Source organism: Mauremys reevesii, unplaced genomic scaffold (assembly GCF_016161935.1).
Source record: "Mauremys reevesii isolate NIE-2019 unplaced genomic scaffold, ASM1616193v1 Contig110, whole genome shotgun sequence".
Lineage (NCBI taxonomy): Eukaryota > Metazoa > Chordata > Testudines > Geoemydidae > Mauremys > Mauremys reevesii.
The window spans coordinates 102113-122192 of NW_024100728.1; the positions used below are offsets into that span (position 1 = coordinate 102113).

A 20080-nucleotide genomic window follows, 5' to 3' on the forward strand; every position below is an offset into this window, starting at 1 on the left:
ATATCTGGCACATAAATACCTTGCAATGCCAGCTACAAAAGTGCCATGCAAATGTGTGTTCTCACTTTCAGGTGACATTTTAAACAGGAAGCGGGCAGCATTATCTCCTGCAAATGTAAACAAACTTGTTTGTCTGAGCAACTGGCAGAATAAGAAGTAGGACTGAGTGGACTTGTAGGCTGTAAAGTTTGACATTATTTTGTTTTTGAGTGCAGTTATGTAACCAAAAAAAATCTACATTTCTAAGATGCACTTTCATAACAAAGAGATTTCACTACAGTACTTGTAGAAGGTGAATTGAAACATACTATTTCTTTTGTTTCGCATTTTTACAGTGCAAATATTTATAATAAAAAATTATATAGACTTTGATTTCAATTACAACACAGAATACAATATGTATGAAAATGTAGAAAAACATCCAAAATATTTAATACATTTCAATAGGCATTCTATTGTTTAACAGTGCGATTAAAACTGTGATTAATCGTGATTAATATTTTTAATCGCAATTAATTTTTTTTAGTTAATCGTATGAGTGAAGTGCGATTAATCGACAGCCCTAAGTTCAACAGATAATATCGATATTTATTCTTAAGCATGTTTCATATTTTGATTGATTTAAAATTTTTACAATTGTGCAAAATAATGGCCTTTAAACTACATTTATCAATTTAAATTGTCCTAATTGCAGGACATTGTGGAGGGGGGGGAGGTGTCAGCCAATATTTATTTCATGACTGGATGTGTCGAGGTTCAAAGAGTGAACACTTTACAACACGAATTGTCAACATCCCTGGTCAAAATAGCCGACTCAATATCCTTAAATCAAACCACAAGCCTCAGTTTTCTTGCTTGGCCATCTGCCAATGTCAATTATTACCAAGGGAAATATGTTTTGGCGGTTGGTGTGAGTCGGTGAAAGTGACATTTGCCACTAAAAACCAAATCCTCCAGGCCTGTGGACGTACGGAGCGAATGTACTAAGCGAACACCTGTTCAGTAAGAGGTTTGGCAACCGGGCCTAGAATCCGCCACAAAGAAATCGGTGCATTCGCTTAGGATAAGGGCGGTTATTGGTTATTGGCTAGAAGGCTGGTCTCTCACTGACACTAGGTCTGGCATAAATACATGTAGGCTTGGAAGAATTCGATTTTTTTCATTGGTTAATGGCGGTAAACGTCAATTTCACTGTATCCCACCCCCCGAACAAAACATTTCCATCAGTAATCACGGAAAATTACTACAGTTTGATTGAAGGCTATTTACTTTGTAGATTTCAACACGTGATGTTGCCGGTTGGGTTGAAGCGAGACGAGGTGGGGGAGGTCAGATCTCTTACTGGCCCCACGCCTGTCGGTGGAAGGCACGAGGTGTCGCGCTTCACCCTGGCCTCAGAACTTTCCCATTGAAAATGGACACGTCCCAACGCGGCAAAGGAAGGAGCCGAACAGAACAGCCACATCGACTTCCTGAGCGATGCGAGAAACAAGCCGTGAGAGTCTGTCCCACCTGGGCCTGGAGTCTCCTGGTTCCCTTCTCCAGACCGACGGAGACGCTCCAAAGCGGGGCCCTTCCACCAGCACTAGCTGGTTTGATCAAATAGATTCCGTCACCCACCTTGTCTCTCTCACAGCCCGGGGCCACGTGGCTACAACAGGACAGTCGACACTTTGTGTTTCAGTTCTAAAGCTTTATAGAGTGAGTCCAGCCGAGCCGCGCTGTGTCTGCGTCGCGCTGAAGCCTGGAATGTCCATTGAGTCAATGGGAAGTGACAGAAACAGCCCTTCTGTGGGGCTGAACCCCAGGGGAGTTAGGCACCAAAATCCCTTCCAGGAGCTGGGCCTTAGTGCCTCCCTCCACCCTCCGATCCCTGCGCCGCCCCCTTGAATGCCCCATTTACGGGGCCACCTCTAAGAATCCAGATCCAGCAAACCTCTGAATTTGGAGCCTAATTCCCAGATTCTCAGCTCAGCCGGGGAGCGGGGAGATCACCCAGCCCGGCCTCGTGTGTCGCCCAGGCCGTGGGGCTGCCCTGAATCCATCACGGGCTGAACTGGAGCTGCCTCTTAAGCAAAACATCAATCAAACTGGCCCCTTCTGGCCGTGGATATCTGTTTGTCTCGTGTCTCCTCCTTGCCCCTCCGCTGCCTCGCGGGATCCCTGGCCGAGAAGCCGGCGCTAGCAGCAAGCGTGTGCTGTTGGCTGGCAGCCATGGGGGGAGGCGCCAGGGGAGCCGCAGCTGGATGCTAGCGCTTAATAGCAGCGTATTCGCAGGTGAGGTCGGCGGCAGGCTCTGCTCTCTGGGTGGGAGGCTGCAGCTGGATGGCCGAGTACTGGACCTCGTCCGGGTCACCCTGGGGTGAAGAACAATAATGACAACGCCCGGCTTTGATGGGGAGCTTTATATCAGCAGAGCCCTCCCTCCAGTGCGCTTTCCTCTGCATGTCACCTCCCAGTCCCGTAACTCAGCCTCCCGCCCACCTCTGTGCCCTCCAACTGCTGGGCGATGCCCCCTCCCCTGCCCAGCAGCTGTGCTCCCCCTGACCCAGAGCACCCAGCCCAGCCTGATCTCGCTGCCACCTGAGCTGATCTCACAGGGGGCAGAGCTGGGATAGAACCCAGGAGTCCTGGCTCCCAGCCTCTGCCCCCCTCCCCCGGTTCTAACCCACTAGACCCCACTCCCGTCCTGGAGCCGGGGATAGAACCCAGGAGTCCTGGGCCCATATACACAGAGGAATGAGTCGCTCACCTGCGGTACTTTGCCCCGGTTCATCGGCTGGCTGTAGATGTGGGATTGCTCGGTGCCATCCGGAGAGCCCCGGCGCAGCTCGGTGGTCGCGCTGCCATGGAAGGAGAGAACGTTAGGGGGGTGGGGATGGCGCGAGGCATTTGGTTGCTAGCGCTGGGTCGACTGCAGCGCCGTGGCTGGGGATTGGACAGGCTGCGTCGGTCGACAGCGCAGAACCCCTGTGGGTCAGGGGCTGGGGGGGACCCCTGGGCTAAAGCTCCCCAGACCAGACATGAGTCATGGATTTGGGGAATGGGGCCTTTCCCCTCTAGGGGGCACTGGCTCCAATCCAGCCCCAGAGCAGGGGACTGGCTGGCTCGGGGGCAGGACAGGGCAGGGGGCACAGGGCCTTTCCCTTGTAGAGCAGTGGTCCCCAAACTGTGGGGCGCAGCACCCTGGGAGGGCCTGGGGGAACTCTCGGGGCGGCACAGCAGGGCCAGCTCCCATGGGGGGCAGGGAGGGAGCCCCACACAGCCCTGCTCTGCCCCAGCCACAGCTCCAGCCCCAGCTCCAGCCCAGGCCTTGACCCCAGCTCCTGTCTGTGGCTCTGGCCTCGCTCCCAGCAGGGGAGGGGGGTGGGGCGTGGACATATTCCATTATGGGTAAGGGAGGGCACGACTGACGTTTTTGGACCCCTGTCTAGGCAGTGCTGGCTCCGATCCAACCCCCGCCTCGAACAGGGCTCATCCCTCCAGCAGGGACACACACAAACACACACACCCCTACACCCCCCCTCCCCTCCAGGTGGAAGCGTATCAAGATCCAACCCAGCCCCTGTGCAGTAGCTCAGAGCCAGGCCCTCCTATTACCTGGGGGGCCCGGGTGGGGCCAGGCGGGCTGGCTGCCCCATGCCAGAGTGCTGGGCGTTCTCGTAGATGCGTTCAGACATCGGGGTCTCCCCCGGGCCTGGCTGGTGCTGCAAGGCAGGGAGAAGTGAGGCCGCGAGCCACTGCTCTGGGACTGCTCGGTGATGTGTAATAACGAAAGGGAAATGCACAAAGAGCCCCCGAGAAACTACCCAGGGGATTGGAAAGACCTTCTGTCCTGCTCCGGGGGAGGGAAATTTTATAATCCTGTTCTATGGAGGGGGAAACTGAGGGACAGAGCTCATCTAAAGTCAGGCAGTGACTCAGCAGTAGGGCTGGGATAGAACCCAGGAGTCCTGGTTCCCAGCCCCATAGACGCACTTACCGCATTGCTGCTCATTCCCTGGCGTTTGCGCCGCATCTTACTGCAAATAAAGGAGACCAACAGCTCAGAGGTAAAACATCATCTGCTTCGGTTCAGGGGGGAAGGAACAGGACAAAGGCTCCCACAAAACAGAACCTCCTGCCTGGGCTCGACCCCTGCTCTCCTGACGACCAGCCCAGCCGTTTCACCAGGAGGCCACCCAGCCCTTCCCAGGCCCCTTGCGGGTGTCAGGTATCTGTGTGGGACCCGACCACCACCATTCAATCGCCTCCCACCAGCTGGGTTTCGATGCATCTGCACTGGCTCTGCAATTCTCAGTCCTGGATTGTGCGGGGTTCTCCGGCAAAGGCCAGGGGGAGGGGATGGGGATTGCCAGAGATCAGAGACGTGGATATTACCAGTTTGCCAAAGCATAAATACCTCCAAGCTGTGACGCCGACCAGCCCCACCAGCAGCAATAGGACAAGCGCAACTGTAGGTCCTATGATGTACGCGGGAGCCCGAACAGAGGGGGTGACTGAAAAGGAGAAAGGAGGCTTATTGGATCAACCCTGCAGCAGAGTTTTGAAGCCCTTTTGCTGATGGGTGGCAGCTGGGTAACAACCACACAGTGAGGCTGCCTGGGGATGGATCATGACACGCGGTGCTAAGATGCAGCCACCTCTGGGGCAGGGCAGCTGGGTAATAGCCACACAGCAACGCTGCACCGGGATGGCTTGCTCAGCACTGCCTCTGGGAAAAGACAACAGGGTAATAGCCATACAGGGAAGGCTCAGCCAGGGGATGGATCACCCGGTGCTGAGATGCAGCCACTTCTGGGGTGGGGTAGCTCCAGTGATGGGCTGCCAAAATACTAACATCCGGTTCCCTCCTCCTCACCCCAGGAGGGGGTCATGCCCCCCCTCCCGGGGACTCCTGCCCCATCCAACCCCCCCGTGTTCCTTGACAGCCCCCCCCTGGACCTGTGCCCTATCCACCCCCCTTCCCTGTCCCCTGACTGCCCCTTGCCACCCCATCCAACCCCTCCTCTCATTCCTGATGGCCCCCCGGGACCCCTACCCCATCCAACCACCCCTTCTCTCTGTCCCCTGACTGTCCCTGGAATCCCTACCCCTAACTGCCCCCCACCACCGCCCATCCAACCCCTGCTCCTTTCTGACTGCCCCCCCCCGGGACCCTTGCCCCCATTCAATCCCCCTGTTCCCTGCCCGCTGACCGCGCCGCCACTAATCCACCCCCCCAACACCCCGGCCCCCTCTCCAACACGCCCTCCCGGCTCCCTTCCCGTGCGGCCTGGAGGTGGGGGCCCAGCTGGGTTGGGGCTGGGACCCGGGGGCCGGGGCAGGAGCCGAGCCACGCCGCGCCGGCCGGCTGGACCCGGGGACCAGGGCAGGAGCCAAGCCGCGCCGCCTGGCCGAGTTCGCTGCCGGACCCGGGGGCCGAGCAGGTGTCGTGCTGCGCTGCCCGGCGAGGTCGCAGCTGGACCAGGAGAGCAGGAGCCACGCCGCCCGGCCCCAGAGTCCCGCCGCGACTTCACCGGGCGGCGCGGCGCCTGGAGCCCTTCTCCCACTGGCACCCCCGCCCCCTGACCCCAGCTCACCTGGTGAAAGCCGCAGCTTCCTTCTCAGCCCTCCCAGGCTTCCCGCGTGAACAGCTGATTCGCGGGAAGCTGGGGAGGGGGAGGAGAAGCCGGAGGAGCTTCAGAAGAGGAGGCAGAGTGAGGTGAGCTGGGGCTGGGGGAAGGGTAGGGAGATGCTAGAGCTTTAGTTAAATTTAAAAGCCCTTTTGGAACTAGTTGTCCCTCCAGGAACAACCGGTTCTAAAGGGGCTTCTAAATTTAACAACCGGTTCTAGCGAACTGGCTGCAGCTCACCACTGGGTAGCTCCCCTAGTGGTAAGGTGCAGCCACCTCTAGACTGGAGGAAGGACATAGGACCTAACACAACAGCTGGCAGAAAGGGAATTGAGAGCAAATCACTGGGGCAAAGCTATAGCATGGGATTGCATCCTCCTCATGCCGCATCAATCTCAACCAGTTCCACAGATATGCAAGAACAACATGAAACTGGTAGAATTTGAACCTGTGTCTTTAGAGGCAGCAGATCTGATGCTCAGATGCAGATGTGAAGCCCTCCCCTCCCAGCATCCCCATAGGCTGTGCTGCCCAGCTAGATTACATCTGCCATGATGCACCACTATCTCCTCTATTGGTGATGGGAAGGGTGCCTCATAGGAATCCAGAGCCAGTGTGCATCATGGGAGATGTAGTTCTGGAGTCTTGTATCCTCATTCTCCACTATATGCCAAGGTGTCTGTCTGGACTACATCTCCCATGATGCAGCACCAGCTACACTCTGGGTGAGGGAAGGGTGTGCATAATAGGAATACTATGCTAAGGTGCATCATGGGAGATATAGTCCAGCTAGAGATCCTGGCCCACAGAAGAGAATGGGAGCACGAGGCACCCAAACTACAACTCCCATCAGGCCATTTTCAATGGACATATTTCGTTTTTTGACATTTCTGTGAAATGTGGAGCTTTCCCAGTAGGGGAAAAAAAGCGTTCCTGGACAGCTCTGAAACACTGGGAAGAGACAAACAAACACATTTCCAGGCCAGCTCTGAAAACCAAGATCTCACAAAATCCCCTTATTCCAGGTGTGTCATAGGAGTTCTTTGGTGTGGTAGATCATGTGACTTGCAGTTCCTGTGCCTCATGTTCTCAGTCTCCTCTGCACAGGACCTTCCAGATGGGGCTCACGTCACCCGTTCACCTTCCCTTGGTTCAGTGAAACAGACGGAGTCCTGGCGTCTCTCACCCTAGGTCACTTCAGGGCCAAATCCCGAGGGTAAATCACCTCTCTGCTCGATTCTGTTCACACAACCCGGGATCGCACTAGCCCTGCTGGCCACTGCGGTGCTGGGAGCTCCTGGTGAGCTCATGATCACCGCGATCGCCATGACGACCCTCCCGCGCTGGGCCTACGGCACAAAGGCACAACCCCAGCCCCTCCCCCGCCCCGGAGGGCTCTTTTCACACGTCCCCGGCACTTACACCCCACAGTGATGTTGATGGGGGGGGACCAGGACTGGCCGATCCCATTGGCGGCCTGGCAGTGATACTCCCCAGCCTGCTCCACCGTGATGCTCTTCAACACCATTTCCTGCTGGGATCCCCCCAGCTGCCGGTCACCCCGGTACCAGGTGTAGGAGGTGGGGGCGGGGAGGCTGCTGTTGTAACTGCACATTAGTGTCACCGATTCCCCTTCCTGCAGGCTGGTGCCTGGCGCTGCCGTAACACGGACACCTGTGGGGGCGTCTGGGGGGCGAGACGGAGACACGGGGCGTGAACAGAGAGAGACAGGGCCGGGGGGACCTGGCCCAGAGGCGGGAAGGGATCCAGGGCATGGGATGAGGGGCAGGGCCTGGCCCATGTGGCTACTGGTGGCATGGGGATAGGGGGCAGAGGTCCCTCAGAAGGGCCTGGGGGCACAAGGCACTTGGGGAGAGGTCTGTCCCAGAGCAAGCTGGGGGCCTGGGGTAGATGAGGGGTGCTATGGGGTGTGGCCTATATTCAGCTCGAGGGCTGGGGGGGGGCAGAGGTTGTACCAGAGGGGTCTGGGGACACAAGGCAGAGGGAGGGGCAGGGCCTGGCACAGAGGCGGCTGGACACCCAGGGAGGTGGGAGGGGACAGGGCCCAGCTCAGTGTGGAATGGGGCCCTGGGTCAGGTGGGGGAGGGACACAAACTGAATTTGTTACATATGGGCCCAGCCGTGGGAGCGATGCAGAAGAGGAGGGAGGCCCAGCCTAGAGTCAGCAGCACAGGGGTTGACCGGACCCAGTTATTAGGAGGCGCAGGTGGAATATGAGGCTGGGGCTTATGAGGTGGGTGGGGTGAAGCAGGGGGACGAGATGGGGGGGCATGTGGGGCTGCTCCAGGAGGCCGTGTGGGGTGTATCGGGGCTGCAAGGGAGGAGGCTCTCGCCAGCCCTCGCTGCTTACGCTGAACTTCGACCGATTCCCTCGCAGAGAAGCTCAGATACCCCCAGCCGGGGCCGGAGACCCAGACCCCGCACGCGTAGCTCCCTCCATCAGAGACGGCTGCCTTGCGAACACGTAAATCCTGCCCGGCTTCTGGAAGCCACACGTCCCCGCGGGACCAGACGTACCCAGCGATGGGCCGCAGGGCAGCAGCCTGGCAGCGCAGGGTAAAACCGTCACCTTCCCTCAGCGCTGCCTTCCCTGTCGGCCACAAAACCTCGACCCTGGGCACGTTGGGGGTGACTGAGGGCGAGAGTCGGGTGAGAGTTCGTCAGCGGGGCCCCGGGACTGAACGAAGGGGCAGGTCCCTCCCCGTCCAGTCCTACAGGGCAAGAATATTTGCTAGAGCCAGATGACAGTTTTTGAGGAAATAGAACTCAGGAGTCCTGGCTCCCAGCCCCCTGCTCTACCCATGCCGTGTCTAGCAGCAGAGCTCACCTGTCCCCAGGGGCTGGGATTGGGCAGAGTCACACTCATCCCTGTATCCATCCACCTGGCATCTCAGCGCCGCGCTGGGGTCCAGCTGGGACGGGGATATTCGCAGCTCGTTCGACTCAGCTCCGCCCGGGGTTTGCCCTGGGCTCCGCCACGTGCCATCTCGGTCGTACCAGGAGGGGCGATGGGGGCAGGCGGTCCCCACGGAGCAGTTGAGGGAGGGTCCTGGTTCCGTTTGGCGCCCAAGGGAGGGCTGGCACCGATGGGCTGTGAGGAGAGGAGGGGTGAGGAGCCATTGAACCCTGCTGGGGCCGGCACCTCCCAGGGGCCGCAGCCTGGCTGCAGAGCGGGAAGCAGCCCCCAGGGTGCGGGCGCGGCCCAGCCTGGGAGCTCGGCTGCCTGGGGCAATGAGGGCTCCTGGCAATGGGGGAGAGCAGCAAAATTTGGCCTGAGACACGGGGAGCGCTGGGTCTGCCTGGAGGGGGGCAGCCGCCAGTGGGGGGCACCACACATCGGGCCTCAGACCAGAGCCCTAAGCGGGACTGTTTTGAATTCTGTCCCGTTCCTGTTATTCAAGTGTCCGGCTTTGGTTTTTGCATTTTCATCCCCCTCCCAGCCACAAAACCTTAAATCCCGTAAATCCCACAAGAGAGACAGGTTTCAGAGTGGTAGCCGTGTTAGTCTGTATCAGCAAACACAATGAGGAGTCCTTGTGGCACCTTGGAGACTAACAAATTTATTTGGGCATAAGCTTTTGTGGGCTAAAACCCACTTCATCAGATGCATGGAGTGGAAAATGCAGTGGCAGGTATATCCACACGTACATGAAAAGATGGGAGTTGCCCTACCAAGTGGGGGGTCAGTCCTAACGAGCCAAGTCAATTAAGGTGGAAGTGGGCTATTCTCAACAGTAGAATATCAAGGGATGAGTCACTACAAAAACTAATTTACCTACTGGTACTCACACCTTCTTGTCAACTGTTCGAAATGGACGTCCCTGATTACATTGGCCTCATTACCACTACAAAAGTGATTTTTCCTCCCTTGTTATTCTACTGTTGAGAATAGCCCACTTCAACTGTAATTGAATTGTCTTTGTCTGTATTTATACCTGCCTACTCTATTTTTCACTCCAGGCATCTGATGAAGTGGGTTTTAGCCCATGAAAGCTTATGCCCAAATAAATGTGTTAGTCTCCAAGGTGCCACAAGGACTCCTCGTTGTTTCTGCAAGAGAGACTGATTTCCGCATGCTGCTAAAAACCAACAACTAACAGAAACGGGTGGGTGAAGATATGATCGATACCAATGGAATTCAGACACATTTTTACCACTAAAAGAATAAAACAAATCTTGCTTGAGCCAGGTACAAACACACTGTAACTCCTGTTATCACAGAACGCGTCTCTGACCTGCCTTGGGTCGGTGCATTTCCCCAGGTTTGGAGGGAGGGAGATAAACATGGAGAGGAAAGAGAAGCTCAAACAAAATATTTAGCAATTTCCCCACTAGGCGACTCTTGGTACATTTATCAGATTTAGTGTTTTCCCGCCAATTACCGCAACCTGTTTTTTTGCCCACCCGAACTCCCCCACAACAAAGCACATTTTACCCGCTCCCACTGTTCTTCCGGGGGGTCCTGCAGGGTCCCAGTCCCACTATCGGGCTCCCCCTGAGAACCCCTCACGCCTGGTGCATTACGCTGGCTGCAGGGTCAGTCTCAGCAGCTCTTCAGCATAGGCCAAGGGTTAGACAGAGCGACGGGGACACGGGTCTGACAACACAGCCCAGGAGTCTGACCCACAAGTCCCCTCTGCTCTAACCACTATCCCCCCTTCCCCTAAAGCTGGGGAGAGAACCAGGAGTCCTGGCTCCCAGCTCTAACCACTTGGATTTCAGAATGAGGCAGAGATGGGGGTGTGTGTCCCTGCTGCCCCCTGCTGGAGGGGATGAGCCCTGCTCTCTGTGCACACACACATGGTGCCCTCTCTGAGGTTAACCAAGGTTCCTGCTTGAACAGGGGGTGCTGGACAGAGCCTGGTTACCAGAGACACTGAGCCACTGTCCTGGCTGACCCATCCATCTGTCACTCTTGCCATTGCCTGCTGTGTAGAACCAAAAGCGGTAGGTGCCCTGATCGCTGGGGCGCAGCCCCGCCACCCGCAGGGAGCAGTTGTACTGCAGGTCCCCCAGATAGCGGTCGTGCTCCTCAAAGTCAGCGTGGAAACGAGCCTCGTCCGAGTGATACATGATTTGATCCCAGTCCCGTGTCCAGCTCACGGCCTTGATGTTCCACCCTGCGGGGTAGGTGAAGGAGCAGGGGATGGTCATGCAGGAGCCGACCCATCCATCAAGGGGCCCTGGAGCGAGTGTCACTTTCCACTCCTGGGCGTAGGCACCTGCCGGGGACAGGAATCAGGGATCAGACCGGCGCCCGGCCCCAGCGAGTTGGGGAACCCGCCCCGCAGGCTGGGCTGCTGCTCAGATCCCGCCGGGAGAGGCCAGCATCAGCTCAGCCCCCCAAACCAGGGGCTTTAAAACACAATTGGGGACGTTGTGTTGAGGGGCTGTCTGAGCCCCCCGCCCTCTCCCGGCATGGGGGTGACAATGAGCCTGGTCAGTGCTCCCCTGTGAAATGGGGAAGGAGAGTTTGGAGACGTCTCCGCCAACATCAGCCTGTCCCCAGCTCAACAATTAATCACCCCAGCCCCCAAATCACTCCTGTTCCCCTGAGTTCCCCCATCAGTCCAGACCAACACCCTTGTTCCCCACATCTACTCAGTCCCCCCTTCAGTTTAGTCCGTCCTCTGCATCCCATTAGTTCACTCCCCCAGAGTTCAGTCCCCCTAAATCTCACAAACAGCTCCCCAAGACCTCTGGCGAAGGCAGTGATGGGCACAGGGAAGGATGATCCATAGAATCTAAGGCAGAAGGACCAGCTGGGTGACACAGGCCCCAGGACCCCCCTGAATTCATTCCCGTTTGAACGAGAGCAGATCCTTTAGCAAAACCTCCCAGTGTGATTTAAACATCCCCTGGGACGCAGAATCCACCACGTCCCGAGATCGTTGTTTCAATGGCAAATTCTCCTCCCTGTTCAACATTTGCACCTTATTGCCAGGCTGAATTTGTCTAGCTTCAGCTTCCAGCCCCTGGGTCTCTGTCTGCTCGGCCGCCGGGCCCATGATCAACGTTCTCTTCTCCGCGTAGGATCTGCCAGACGGGGCTCACGTCCCCCCTTCCCCTTCCCTTGGTTCAGCTAAACACACGGAGTCCTGGAGTCTCTCAACCCAGGGCAGGTTTTCCAGCCCCTGACTCCTTCTCCTGGCTCGTCTCTGACCCCTCCCCAGCTGATCAGCACCTCCTGGGAGTGCGGGCCCCAGAACTGGGAACAGGACCCCGGCCGCGGTCACACCAGGGCCAGATCCAGGGGGAAAATCCCCCCTCTGCTCGATTCCAGATTGCCCTGTTCATGCACCCCGGGATCGCACTAGCCCTGCTGGCCACCGCGGTGCTGGGAGCTCCTGGTGAGCTCGTGATCCACCGCGATCGCCATGACGACCCTCCCGCGCTGGGCCTACGGCACAAAGGCACAACTCCAGCCCCTCCCCCACCCCGGAGGTCTCTTTTCACACGTCCCGGCACTTACACCCCACAGTGATGGTGACGGGGGGAGGTGGGGGGGCAGAGACTGTCCCAGAGGGGTCTGGGGACACAAGGCAGAGGGAGGGGCAGGGCCTGGCACAGAGGCGGCTGGACACCCAGGAAGGTGGGAGGGGACAGGGCCCAGCTCAGTGTGGAATGGGGTCCCAGGTCAGGTAGGGGGATGGGCAGTGGCCTGGAGGGGGCTGGGGCCCCAGGTCAGGTAGGGCGGTGGGGGCCCAGGGCAGGTGTGGGGGGGACACAAACTGAGTTTGTTGCTGCTGGGCCCAGCCATGGGAGCCCAGAGGAGCAGCACAGGGGTTGACCAAACCTGTTTATTAGGAGGCAGGGGTGGAATATAAGGCTGGGACTCATGGGGGGGGGCGAAGCAGGTGGATGAGGTGGGTGGGGTGAAGCAGGGGGATGAAGTGGGGGCACGCGGGGCTCCTCCAGGAGGCCACGTGGGGCGTATCGGGGCTGCGAGGGAGGAGGTTCTCGCCAGCCCTTGCTGCTTACGCTGAACTTGGACCGATTCCCTCGCAGAGAGGCTCAGATACCCCCAGCCGGGGCCGGAGACCCAGACCCCGCACGCGTAGCTCCCTCCGTCAGAGACGGCTGCCTTGTCAACACGTAAATCCTGCCCGGCTTCTGGCAGCCACACGTCCCCGCGGGACCAGACGTACCTGGCGAAGGGCCACAGGGCAGCAGCCCGGCAGCGCAGGGTAAAATTGTCGCCTTCCCTCAGCGCTGCCTTCCCTGCCGGCCACGGAACCTCGACCCTGGGCACGTTGGGGGCGACTGAGGGCGAGAGTCGGGTGAGAGTTCGTCAGCGGGGCCCCGGGTCTGAGCAAAGGGGCAGGTCCCCTCCCCGTCCAGTCCCATGGGGCAAGAATAGTTGCTGGAGCCAGATGACAGATTTTTTCAGGGAGTAGAACCCAGGAGTCCTGATTCCAGACCCCGCTGCTTTCACCCACCGACCCACTCTCCTCCCAGAGTTGCGGAAAAACCCAGTAGTCCTGGCACTGAGTCTCACCCACTTTAACCCCTAGACCACCCCCATCCAAGAACTGGGGATAGAAGCCAAGAATCCTGATTCCTGGCTCCCCCGCTCTAACCACTAGTCCCCACTCCCCTCCCCCGGTCAGGGATAGAACCCAGGTGTCCTGGCTCCCAGCCCCCCGCTGCTCTACCCATGCCATGTCTAGCAGCAGAGCTCACCTGTCCCCAGGGGCTGGGATTGATCAGAGTCACACTCATCCCTGTATCCATCCACCTGGCATCTCAGCGCCGCGCCGGGGTCCAGCTCGGATGGGGATATTCGCAGCTCCGTCGGCCTAGCCCTGCCCGGGGTTTGACCTGGGCTCCACCGTGCACCATCTCGGTCGTACCAGGAGGGGCGATGGGGGCAGGTGGCCCACACGGAGCAAGTGAGGGAGCGTCCCGGTTTCGTTCGGTGCCCCAGGGAGGGCTGGCACGGATGGGCTGTGAGGAGAGGAGGGGTCGGGAGCCATTGAACCCTGCTGGGCCCTGGGGCTGGCACCTTCCAGGGGCCACGGCCTGGCTGCAGAGCTGGGAGCAGCCCCTCGGGGGCAGGCGCGGCCCAGCCTGGGAGCTCGGCTGCCTGGGGCAATGAGGGCTCCTGGCAATGGGGGAGAGCAGCAAAAGTTGGCCTGAGACACAGGGAGCGCTGGGTCTGCCCGGAGGGGGGCAGCCGCCAGTGGGGGCACCACACATTGGGCCTCAGACCGGAGCCCTAAGCGGGACTGTTTTGAATTGTGTCCCGTTCCTGTTATTCAAGTGCCCGGCTTTGGTTTTTGCATTTTCATCCCCCTCCCAGCCACAAAAACCTTCGATCCCACAAATCGCGCAAGAGAGACAGACTCCCCCATGCTGCTAAAAACCAACCAACCAACCGACAGACAGAAACCGGTGGGTGAAGATATGATCGATACCAACGGAATTCAGACCCAATTTTTACCACTAAAAGAATAAAACAAATCTTGCTTGAGCCAGGTACAAACACACTGTAACTCCTGTTATCACAGAACGCGTCTCTGACCTGACTTGGGCTGGTGCATTTCCCCAGTTTTGGAGCGAGGGAGAGAAACATGGAGAGGAAAGAGAAGCTCAAACAAACTATTTAACAATTTCCCCAGTAGGCGACTCTTGGTACATTTATGAGATTTAGTGTTTTCCCACCAATTCCCGCAGCCTTGGTTATTGCCCACCCGAACCCACCCCCAACAAAGCACATTTTACCTGCTCTCGCTATTCTGCTGGTGTGTCCTGCAGGGTCCCAGTCCCACTATCGGGCTCCCCCTGAGACTCCTCACGCCTGCTGCATTACGCTGGCTGCGGGGTCAGTCTCAGCGGCTCTTCAGCACAGGCCAAGGGTTAGACAGAGTGACGGGGACGTGAGTCTGACAACACAGCCCAGGAGTCTGACCCACAAGTCCCCCCTGCTCTAACCACTATCCTCGACTTCCCCTAGACCTGGGGAGAGAACCCAGGAGTCCTGGCTCCCAGCTCTAACCACTTGGATTGCAGAGCAAGGCAGAAAGGGGACATGTGTGTGTGTGTGTGAGAGAGAGACCCGGGGCTGCTGGACAGAAGTTGGTTACCGGAGACATTGAGCTGCTGTCCTGGCTGACCCGTCCATGCGTTACGGCTGCTGCCATTGGTCACTACTTCGAACCGGAAGCGGTAGGTGCCCCGATCGCTGGGGCGCAGCCCCGCCACCCGCAGGGAGCAGTTGTGCTGCAGGTCCCCCAGGTAGCGGACGCGCGCCTTGAAGTCAGCTTGGACACGAGCCTCGTCCCAGCGATACATGATTGGATCCCCGTCCCGTGTCCAGATCACGGCCCTGACCGTCCACCCTGCGGGGTAGGTGAAGGAGCAGGGGATGGTCACGCAGGAGCCGGCCCATCTTTCAACGGGCCCTGGTGCCAGTGTCACTCCCCACTGCTGGGCGTAGGCACCTGCTGAGGACAGGAATCGGGGATCAGACCGGCGCCCGGCCCCAGCGAGTTGGGGAACCCGCCCCCGCAGGCTGGGCTGCTGCACAGATCCCACCAGGAGAGGCCACCATCAGCTCAGCCCCCCAAACCAGGAGCTTTAAAATCCAAATCCACTCAGGTCCCCTGGCCACCCCCTCAGTGCAGCCCCCTCAGTGCACCCCTCAACTCCCTCAATTTAGCCCCCCATATCCCCCCTCAGTGAACCCCTCATCCCCTCTCAGTTCAGCCCCCCCTCCATAGCTGGGTCTCTGACCCTTGGGCCAGAGGCCCTGACTGCAGGAGGAACCCCACTGGCGAGGGGTCAGGCTGGGTGGCCAACTTTGATTGGACAAAGTCCTAAAGGTTTGATCACATGACAGTCTTTAATTACAAATTAATCTTTAATTCCTGGTCAAGGCCAGACGCCCCCTAGGCTTGAACTGGAGCCGCTGGCGCGAGTGGCTGGGACGTCCCTGCGCTGGAACCCGGTTCCGAGCCGCCTCCTGGCAGTGTAGACGCACTCCCAGGGCTGGGAAACGGTCCCCACCGGCCCCCTGGGCGGCAGCGCGGCGCGTCTGTGTGAATTACTCACCGCTCAGAAGGCAAAAGGCAGCGACCAGCACCCAGGCCATCTCCGTCCAGCACAGAGCGCTCAGCCGGCCTGGGGGGGACAGGGGCCGGGAATGAGTCACCTGCAGCATTTCTGGGGGACAGCTCGTCTGCGCCGGGCGATGGCGTCCGGCCGCGGGATCGGCTGCGTGACCAGGGATTTTACACCTAGAGCCCTTTGTAAAAGCATTTCCTAACCAGAAGGGAGTAAAGCCCAGAGATTGGCCCGACGGAGCAAGGATTGCTTCTATTTTTATCCCCATGTGCTTTGTGGGCCATGTGTGCAGAGCTCATGGCCTCAGGGGTGAAATGCAGCCACCTCTAGAGAGGGGCGCGTGGCTGTTTGGCAGCTCACAGCAATGCAGAGGGCAGGTTCAGGGCAGGACCGAAGGACTGATCCTATGTGGAGCTGACGTGCAGGGAGAGTCAGGGAGGTGAAATGGAACAAATCAATTTGGGGTGCGGCAGGGATCCCAGGGGGGCATTCTGACCCCTTGGGATAGAGCCAGGTGGGGAAGGGTATCACAGGCCCAAGGGGCAGGGTCGGGGTTCAGTGTCTCAGATGGCAACAGCAAAGCCCCAGAAGCAGAGATCAGCCCTGACTGCGAGGGGAGAGCCCCCTACAGAGCCCCCCGGCCCATCCTGCAGCTCCGCACCCCCAGCGCTTCCTCTGCTGCTTCCTCTCCGATAGCTGGATTGTTTATTGGGTCCCATCTGTGTGTGTATCTGTGACCACAGCCTGGGCAGAGCCAGTGTCTGATGTTACCCGACCGCTCTGAGAACGTTCTACTCCTAGATCTGTCATGGACCCACCATACAATAGCGGGTCAGTCACCGCTCCTCCCAGTGCCTCAGTTTTCTCTCCCACCTATTGTCTATTTTAATTGTAATTTCTATGGGGCAGGGACTGTCTCTGTCTGTGTCTGGGCAGTGCCTGGAACGAAAGGACCCAGATCTCAGCTGGGGCCCCTCCCATAAGAAACTCTCACCGTTTAATCTCCTCTCAGTGATTTAGAGATGCGAAGAATCATTCTCCCCAAATCTGACTTTTTGCCCCAAAACAAGGAGAAGTGGGTCTTACCTGGGCCCTGGGCCTGAGTTAGCAGCTGGGACTCCGGTCTGATCCCACTGCTGACACTAACGGGAGAGCAGGGAGGTTGGGGGCAGGTATCGAGGAATCATATTTATCTACATGTGTGGCAATAGCCCCAGGCACTGTGAGTGGCTGGTGGCTCAGGGGAGGGAAGGGAACCGAGATCGTATGTTGCCTTTAAAGGCTACGAACACACTTCCTGGTTTGATAGCAATAGGATCTAGTGGTTACAATGACTGAGAATCAAGACTTCTGGTTTTTATCCCCAGCTGGGGGAGGGGTATGGGGTCTAGTGGTTAGAGCAGGGGGCTGCGTGTCAGGACTTGGGGGTTCTGGCTCCACGCACCATTTTTCCCTGGGAGCCTTTCACTTTGTTGTCTGTCTGCAGCAGAGAAACTTCCCCTCTCTCTGGAAATTGCAGCTCAGCCCCAGCGCTGGTTACATGGGGTGTGTGTGGTGGTGCCTGTTCCTTTTAACCCCCCGTCCAGCCTCAGAGACTCCCCAGCCACAGGCCAAGAAGCAATGGGCTTAAACTGCTGCAAAGGAGGTTTAGGTTGGACATTAGGAAAAAGTTCCTAACTGTCAGGGTGGTTAAACACTGGAATAAATTGCCTAGGGAGGTGGTGGAATCTCCATGTCTGGAGATATTTAAGAGCAGGTTAGAGAAATGTCTATCCGGGATGGTCTAGACAGTATTTGGTCCTGCCATGAGGGCAGGGGACTGGACTCGATGACCTCTCGAGGTCCCTTCCAGCCCTAGAGTCTATGAATCTATGAAATGGGGCTGCTGGGTCATATTTAGAAGGCCCACGACCCCTGTGCTCTGAGAGACCCTGGTGAAAGGATGAGGCTTGGCCCTGTTCTAGTGCTGGCCAGCTGGGATCTCAAAACCTCTGAGGAGCCGCTGAGCCTTTGGAGTGAGAGGAGGGTCCCCATCCCCCAGGGGCAAAACCAAGAATAGAACTGAGGAGTCCTGACTCTCAGCCCCACTGCTCCAACCCACTAGACCCCACCCCCCTCTGCTAGTTGGGGATAGAACCCAGGAGTTCCGACTCCCAGCCACTGTGACAGGTTCCCTGGGGTACAACCTGGATCTGGGGCACTGCTGAGCCCTGTGGCTAACCAACCTGTGTCACGGAGTGTGGGGGAGTCAGGGCCCTGCACCCCCACTTCCTGCGATTCACTGTGACTCTCAGCCAGCCGGTAAAACTGAAGGTTTATTGGACAATAGGAACACAGGCTACAACAGAGCTTGTAGGTACAACCAGGACCCCTCAGTCAAGTCCTTCTGGGGGGCAGGGAGCTTAGACCCCAGCCGTGGGGTTCCCTGCGTCCTGCCACCCAGCACAAAACTGAAACTAAAATCTCTTCCAGCAGCTCCCCCACCATCCCCCCAGCTCCTCCTCTCCTTTGTCCAGTCTCCGGGCCAGAAGGTGTCACTTCTCCCAACCCCCCTCCTGGCTCAGGTTACAGCTCAGGGATCTTCCTTCAAGGGAAGTTCCCCATCCCCATTGTAACCCCCTGCCACATTCCCAGGTCAAATCCACCCGCTCCCTGCTCCTTCACACCCGGGCTCCCTCTCACACTGTGACGCTGAGTAAGGCCTCATACCAGGGCTGGACACCTTGTCCAAGAAAACGTGAGATTGTATAAAAGACCCTTGGGTCCTGATTCCGTCATCTCAGAGCTGCTTAGAGTTCATCAGGGGAAGTTTGAGTCGCAAGATTGAGGTCCCAGTTCTGCTGGTACACGCTGAATAGGGTGAGCAGATGTCCTGATTTTATAGGGACAGTCCTGATTTTGGAGGCTTTTTCTTATATAGGCTCCTATTACCCCCCACCTCCTCTCCTGATTTTTCACACTTGCTGTCTGGTCATCCTAGCCCTGAATGTGATATCTGGGTTTTAGATCGGAACCACATGCTTGTTAAAATTTAATTTTGATATTGGAGAGTTTAAGGGTTAAAAATCAGTTACAGTGAGTGACCCCTGATCAAGATCCCGACAGAAAAGCCTGGAAGAATTGTGCTTACAGAGAGGGAAGTGAAAAATCTATTAATTGCCAGGGATAAGGAAGCAGAGCCAGCGAAAATGCCTGCAGTGAGAAACCAGCGGCTAGGACTTGAACAAAAGCAAAAAATAGCTGATATGGAAGGAGAAGCTGCTGAGAGAGAACGCCTGGGTTTGAACATGAACAGAGAATGGCAGATGGTCGATTGCAAGAACTAGAAGCTAAGGCAAAAGTGGACAGACTTAAGCTCCAACTCAAGAGAATAAAGGCACAACAGGAACTGTCTCATCCTGAAAAACCAGCTCCTCTCAGCAACAAAGGTGGGGATAGAATCTATCCAGTTTGTAACAATGTTGGTCTGTTGTTTGACTCTAAGCAGTTGTCTGCGTGTAACCACCTATACCGTAACACTGCCACCTTTTACCTAAATGCTTTTATTGTGAGCTCAGGGGAAGGTAACTGATGGGTTTGGTCACAGATACACCCTTGGGACTGTCACCTGAGGTGCTGGATTTACCTCGGAGCCTGCTTTCCCTGCCAGCCTGGGAGTCCAGGACCCTGCCTTGTTAAGCCAGACACTCTAGCCTGCTGCAACACAGACCCAGGTCTGGTCCACACCCCTAAAGCTGTTGTCGTAACTCAAAATAGAGGGGAATAAACACTTCCCTCAATCTGCTGGCAATGGTCCTACTAATGCAGCCCAATATGCCTTTAGCCTTCTTGGCAACAAGGGCACATTGCTGACTCATATGCAGCTTCTCATCCACTGTAACCCCCAGGTCATTTTCTGCAGAACTGCCGCTTAGCCAGTCGGTCCCCTGTAGCAGTGCCTGGGATTCTTCTGTCCTAAGTGCAGGACTCTGCACTTGTCCTTGTTGAACCTCATCAGATTTCTTTTGGCCCAATCCTCCAATTTGTCTAGGTCACTATCCCTATCCTCCAGCGTATCTACCTCTCCCCCAGTGTAATCTGTGAACTTGCTGAGGGTGCAATCCATCCCATGGCCATTGATAAAGATGTTGAACAAAACCAGCCCCAGGACCGACCCTTGGGGCACTCTGCTTAATATCAGCTGCCAACTAGACATGGAGCCATTGATCACTACCTGCTGAGCCCGACAATCTAGCCAGCTTTCCATCCACATTTTCCCATATCCACAGAGCCAGTTATCCAATCAGGTATGACTTGTCCTTGATGAATCCATGTTGACTGTTCCTGATCACCTTCCTCTCTTCCAAATGCTTCAAAATGGTTTCCTTGAGGAACTGCTC

At 57.1% G+C, this 20080-nt stretch overlaps 1 protein-coding gene across 1 annotated transcript; it reads right to left on the bottom strand.

Moving 5' to 3' along the window:
- Positions 1 to 1385: 1385 nt before the first annotated feature.
- Positions 1386 to 16963, bottom strand: LOC120392713 (B-cell receptor CD22-like). The gene is made up of 14 exons (XM_039517483.1): positions 16788 to 16963; positions 15690 to 15758; positions 14723 to 15079; positions 13320 to 13583; positions 12618 to 12899; positions 10562 to 10858; positions 8464 to 8727; positions 7987 to 8268; positions 7038 to 7301; positions 4403 to 4499; positions 3983 to 4022; positions 3601 to 3707; positions 2753 to 2843; positions 1386 to 2357 (listed from the first exon to the last, which is right to left on the bottom strand). Exons 2-14 carry the CDS (start codon positions 15727 to 15729, stop codon positions 2250 to 2252), a joined length of 2493 nt encoding a protein of 830 aa, XP_039373417.1. The 5' UTR covers positions 15730 to 15758; positions 16788 to 16963; the 3' UTR covers positions 1386 to 2249.
- Positions 16964 to 20080: the final 3117 nt, after the last annotated feature.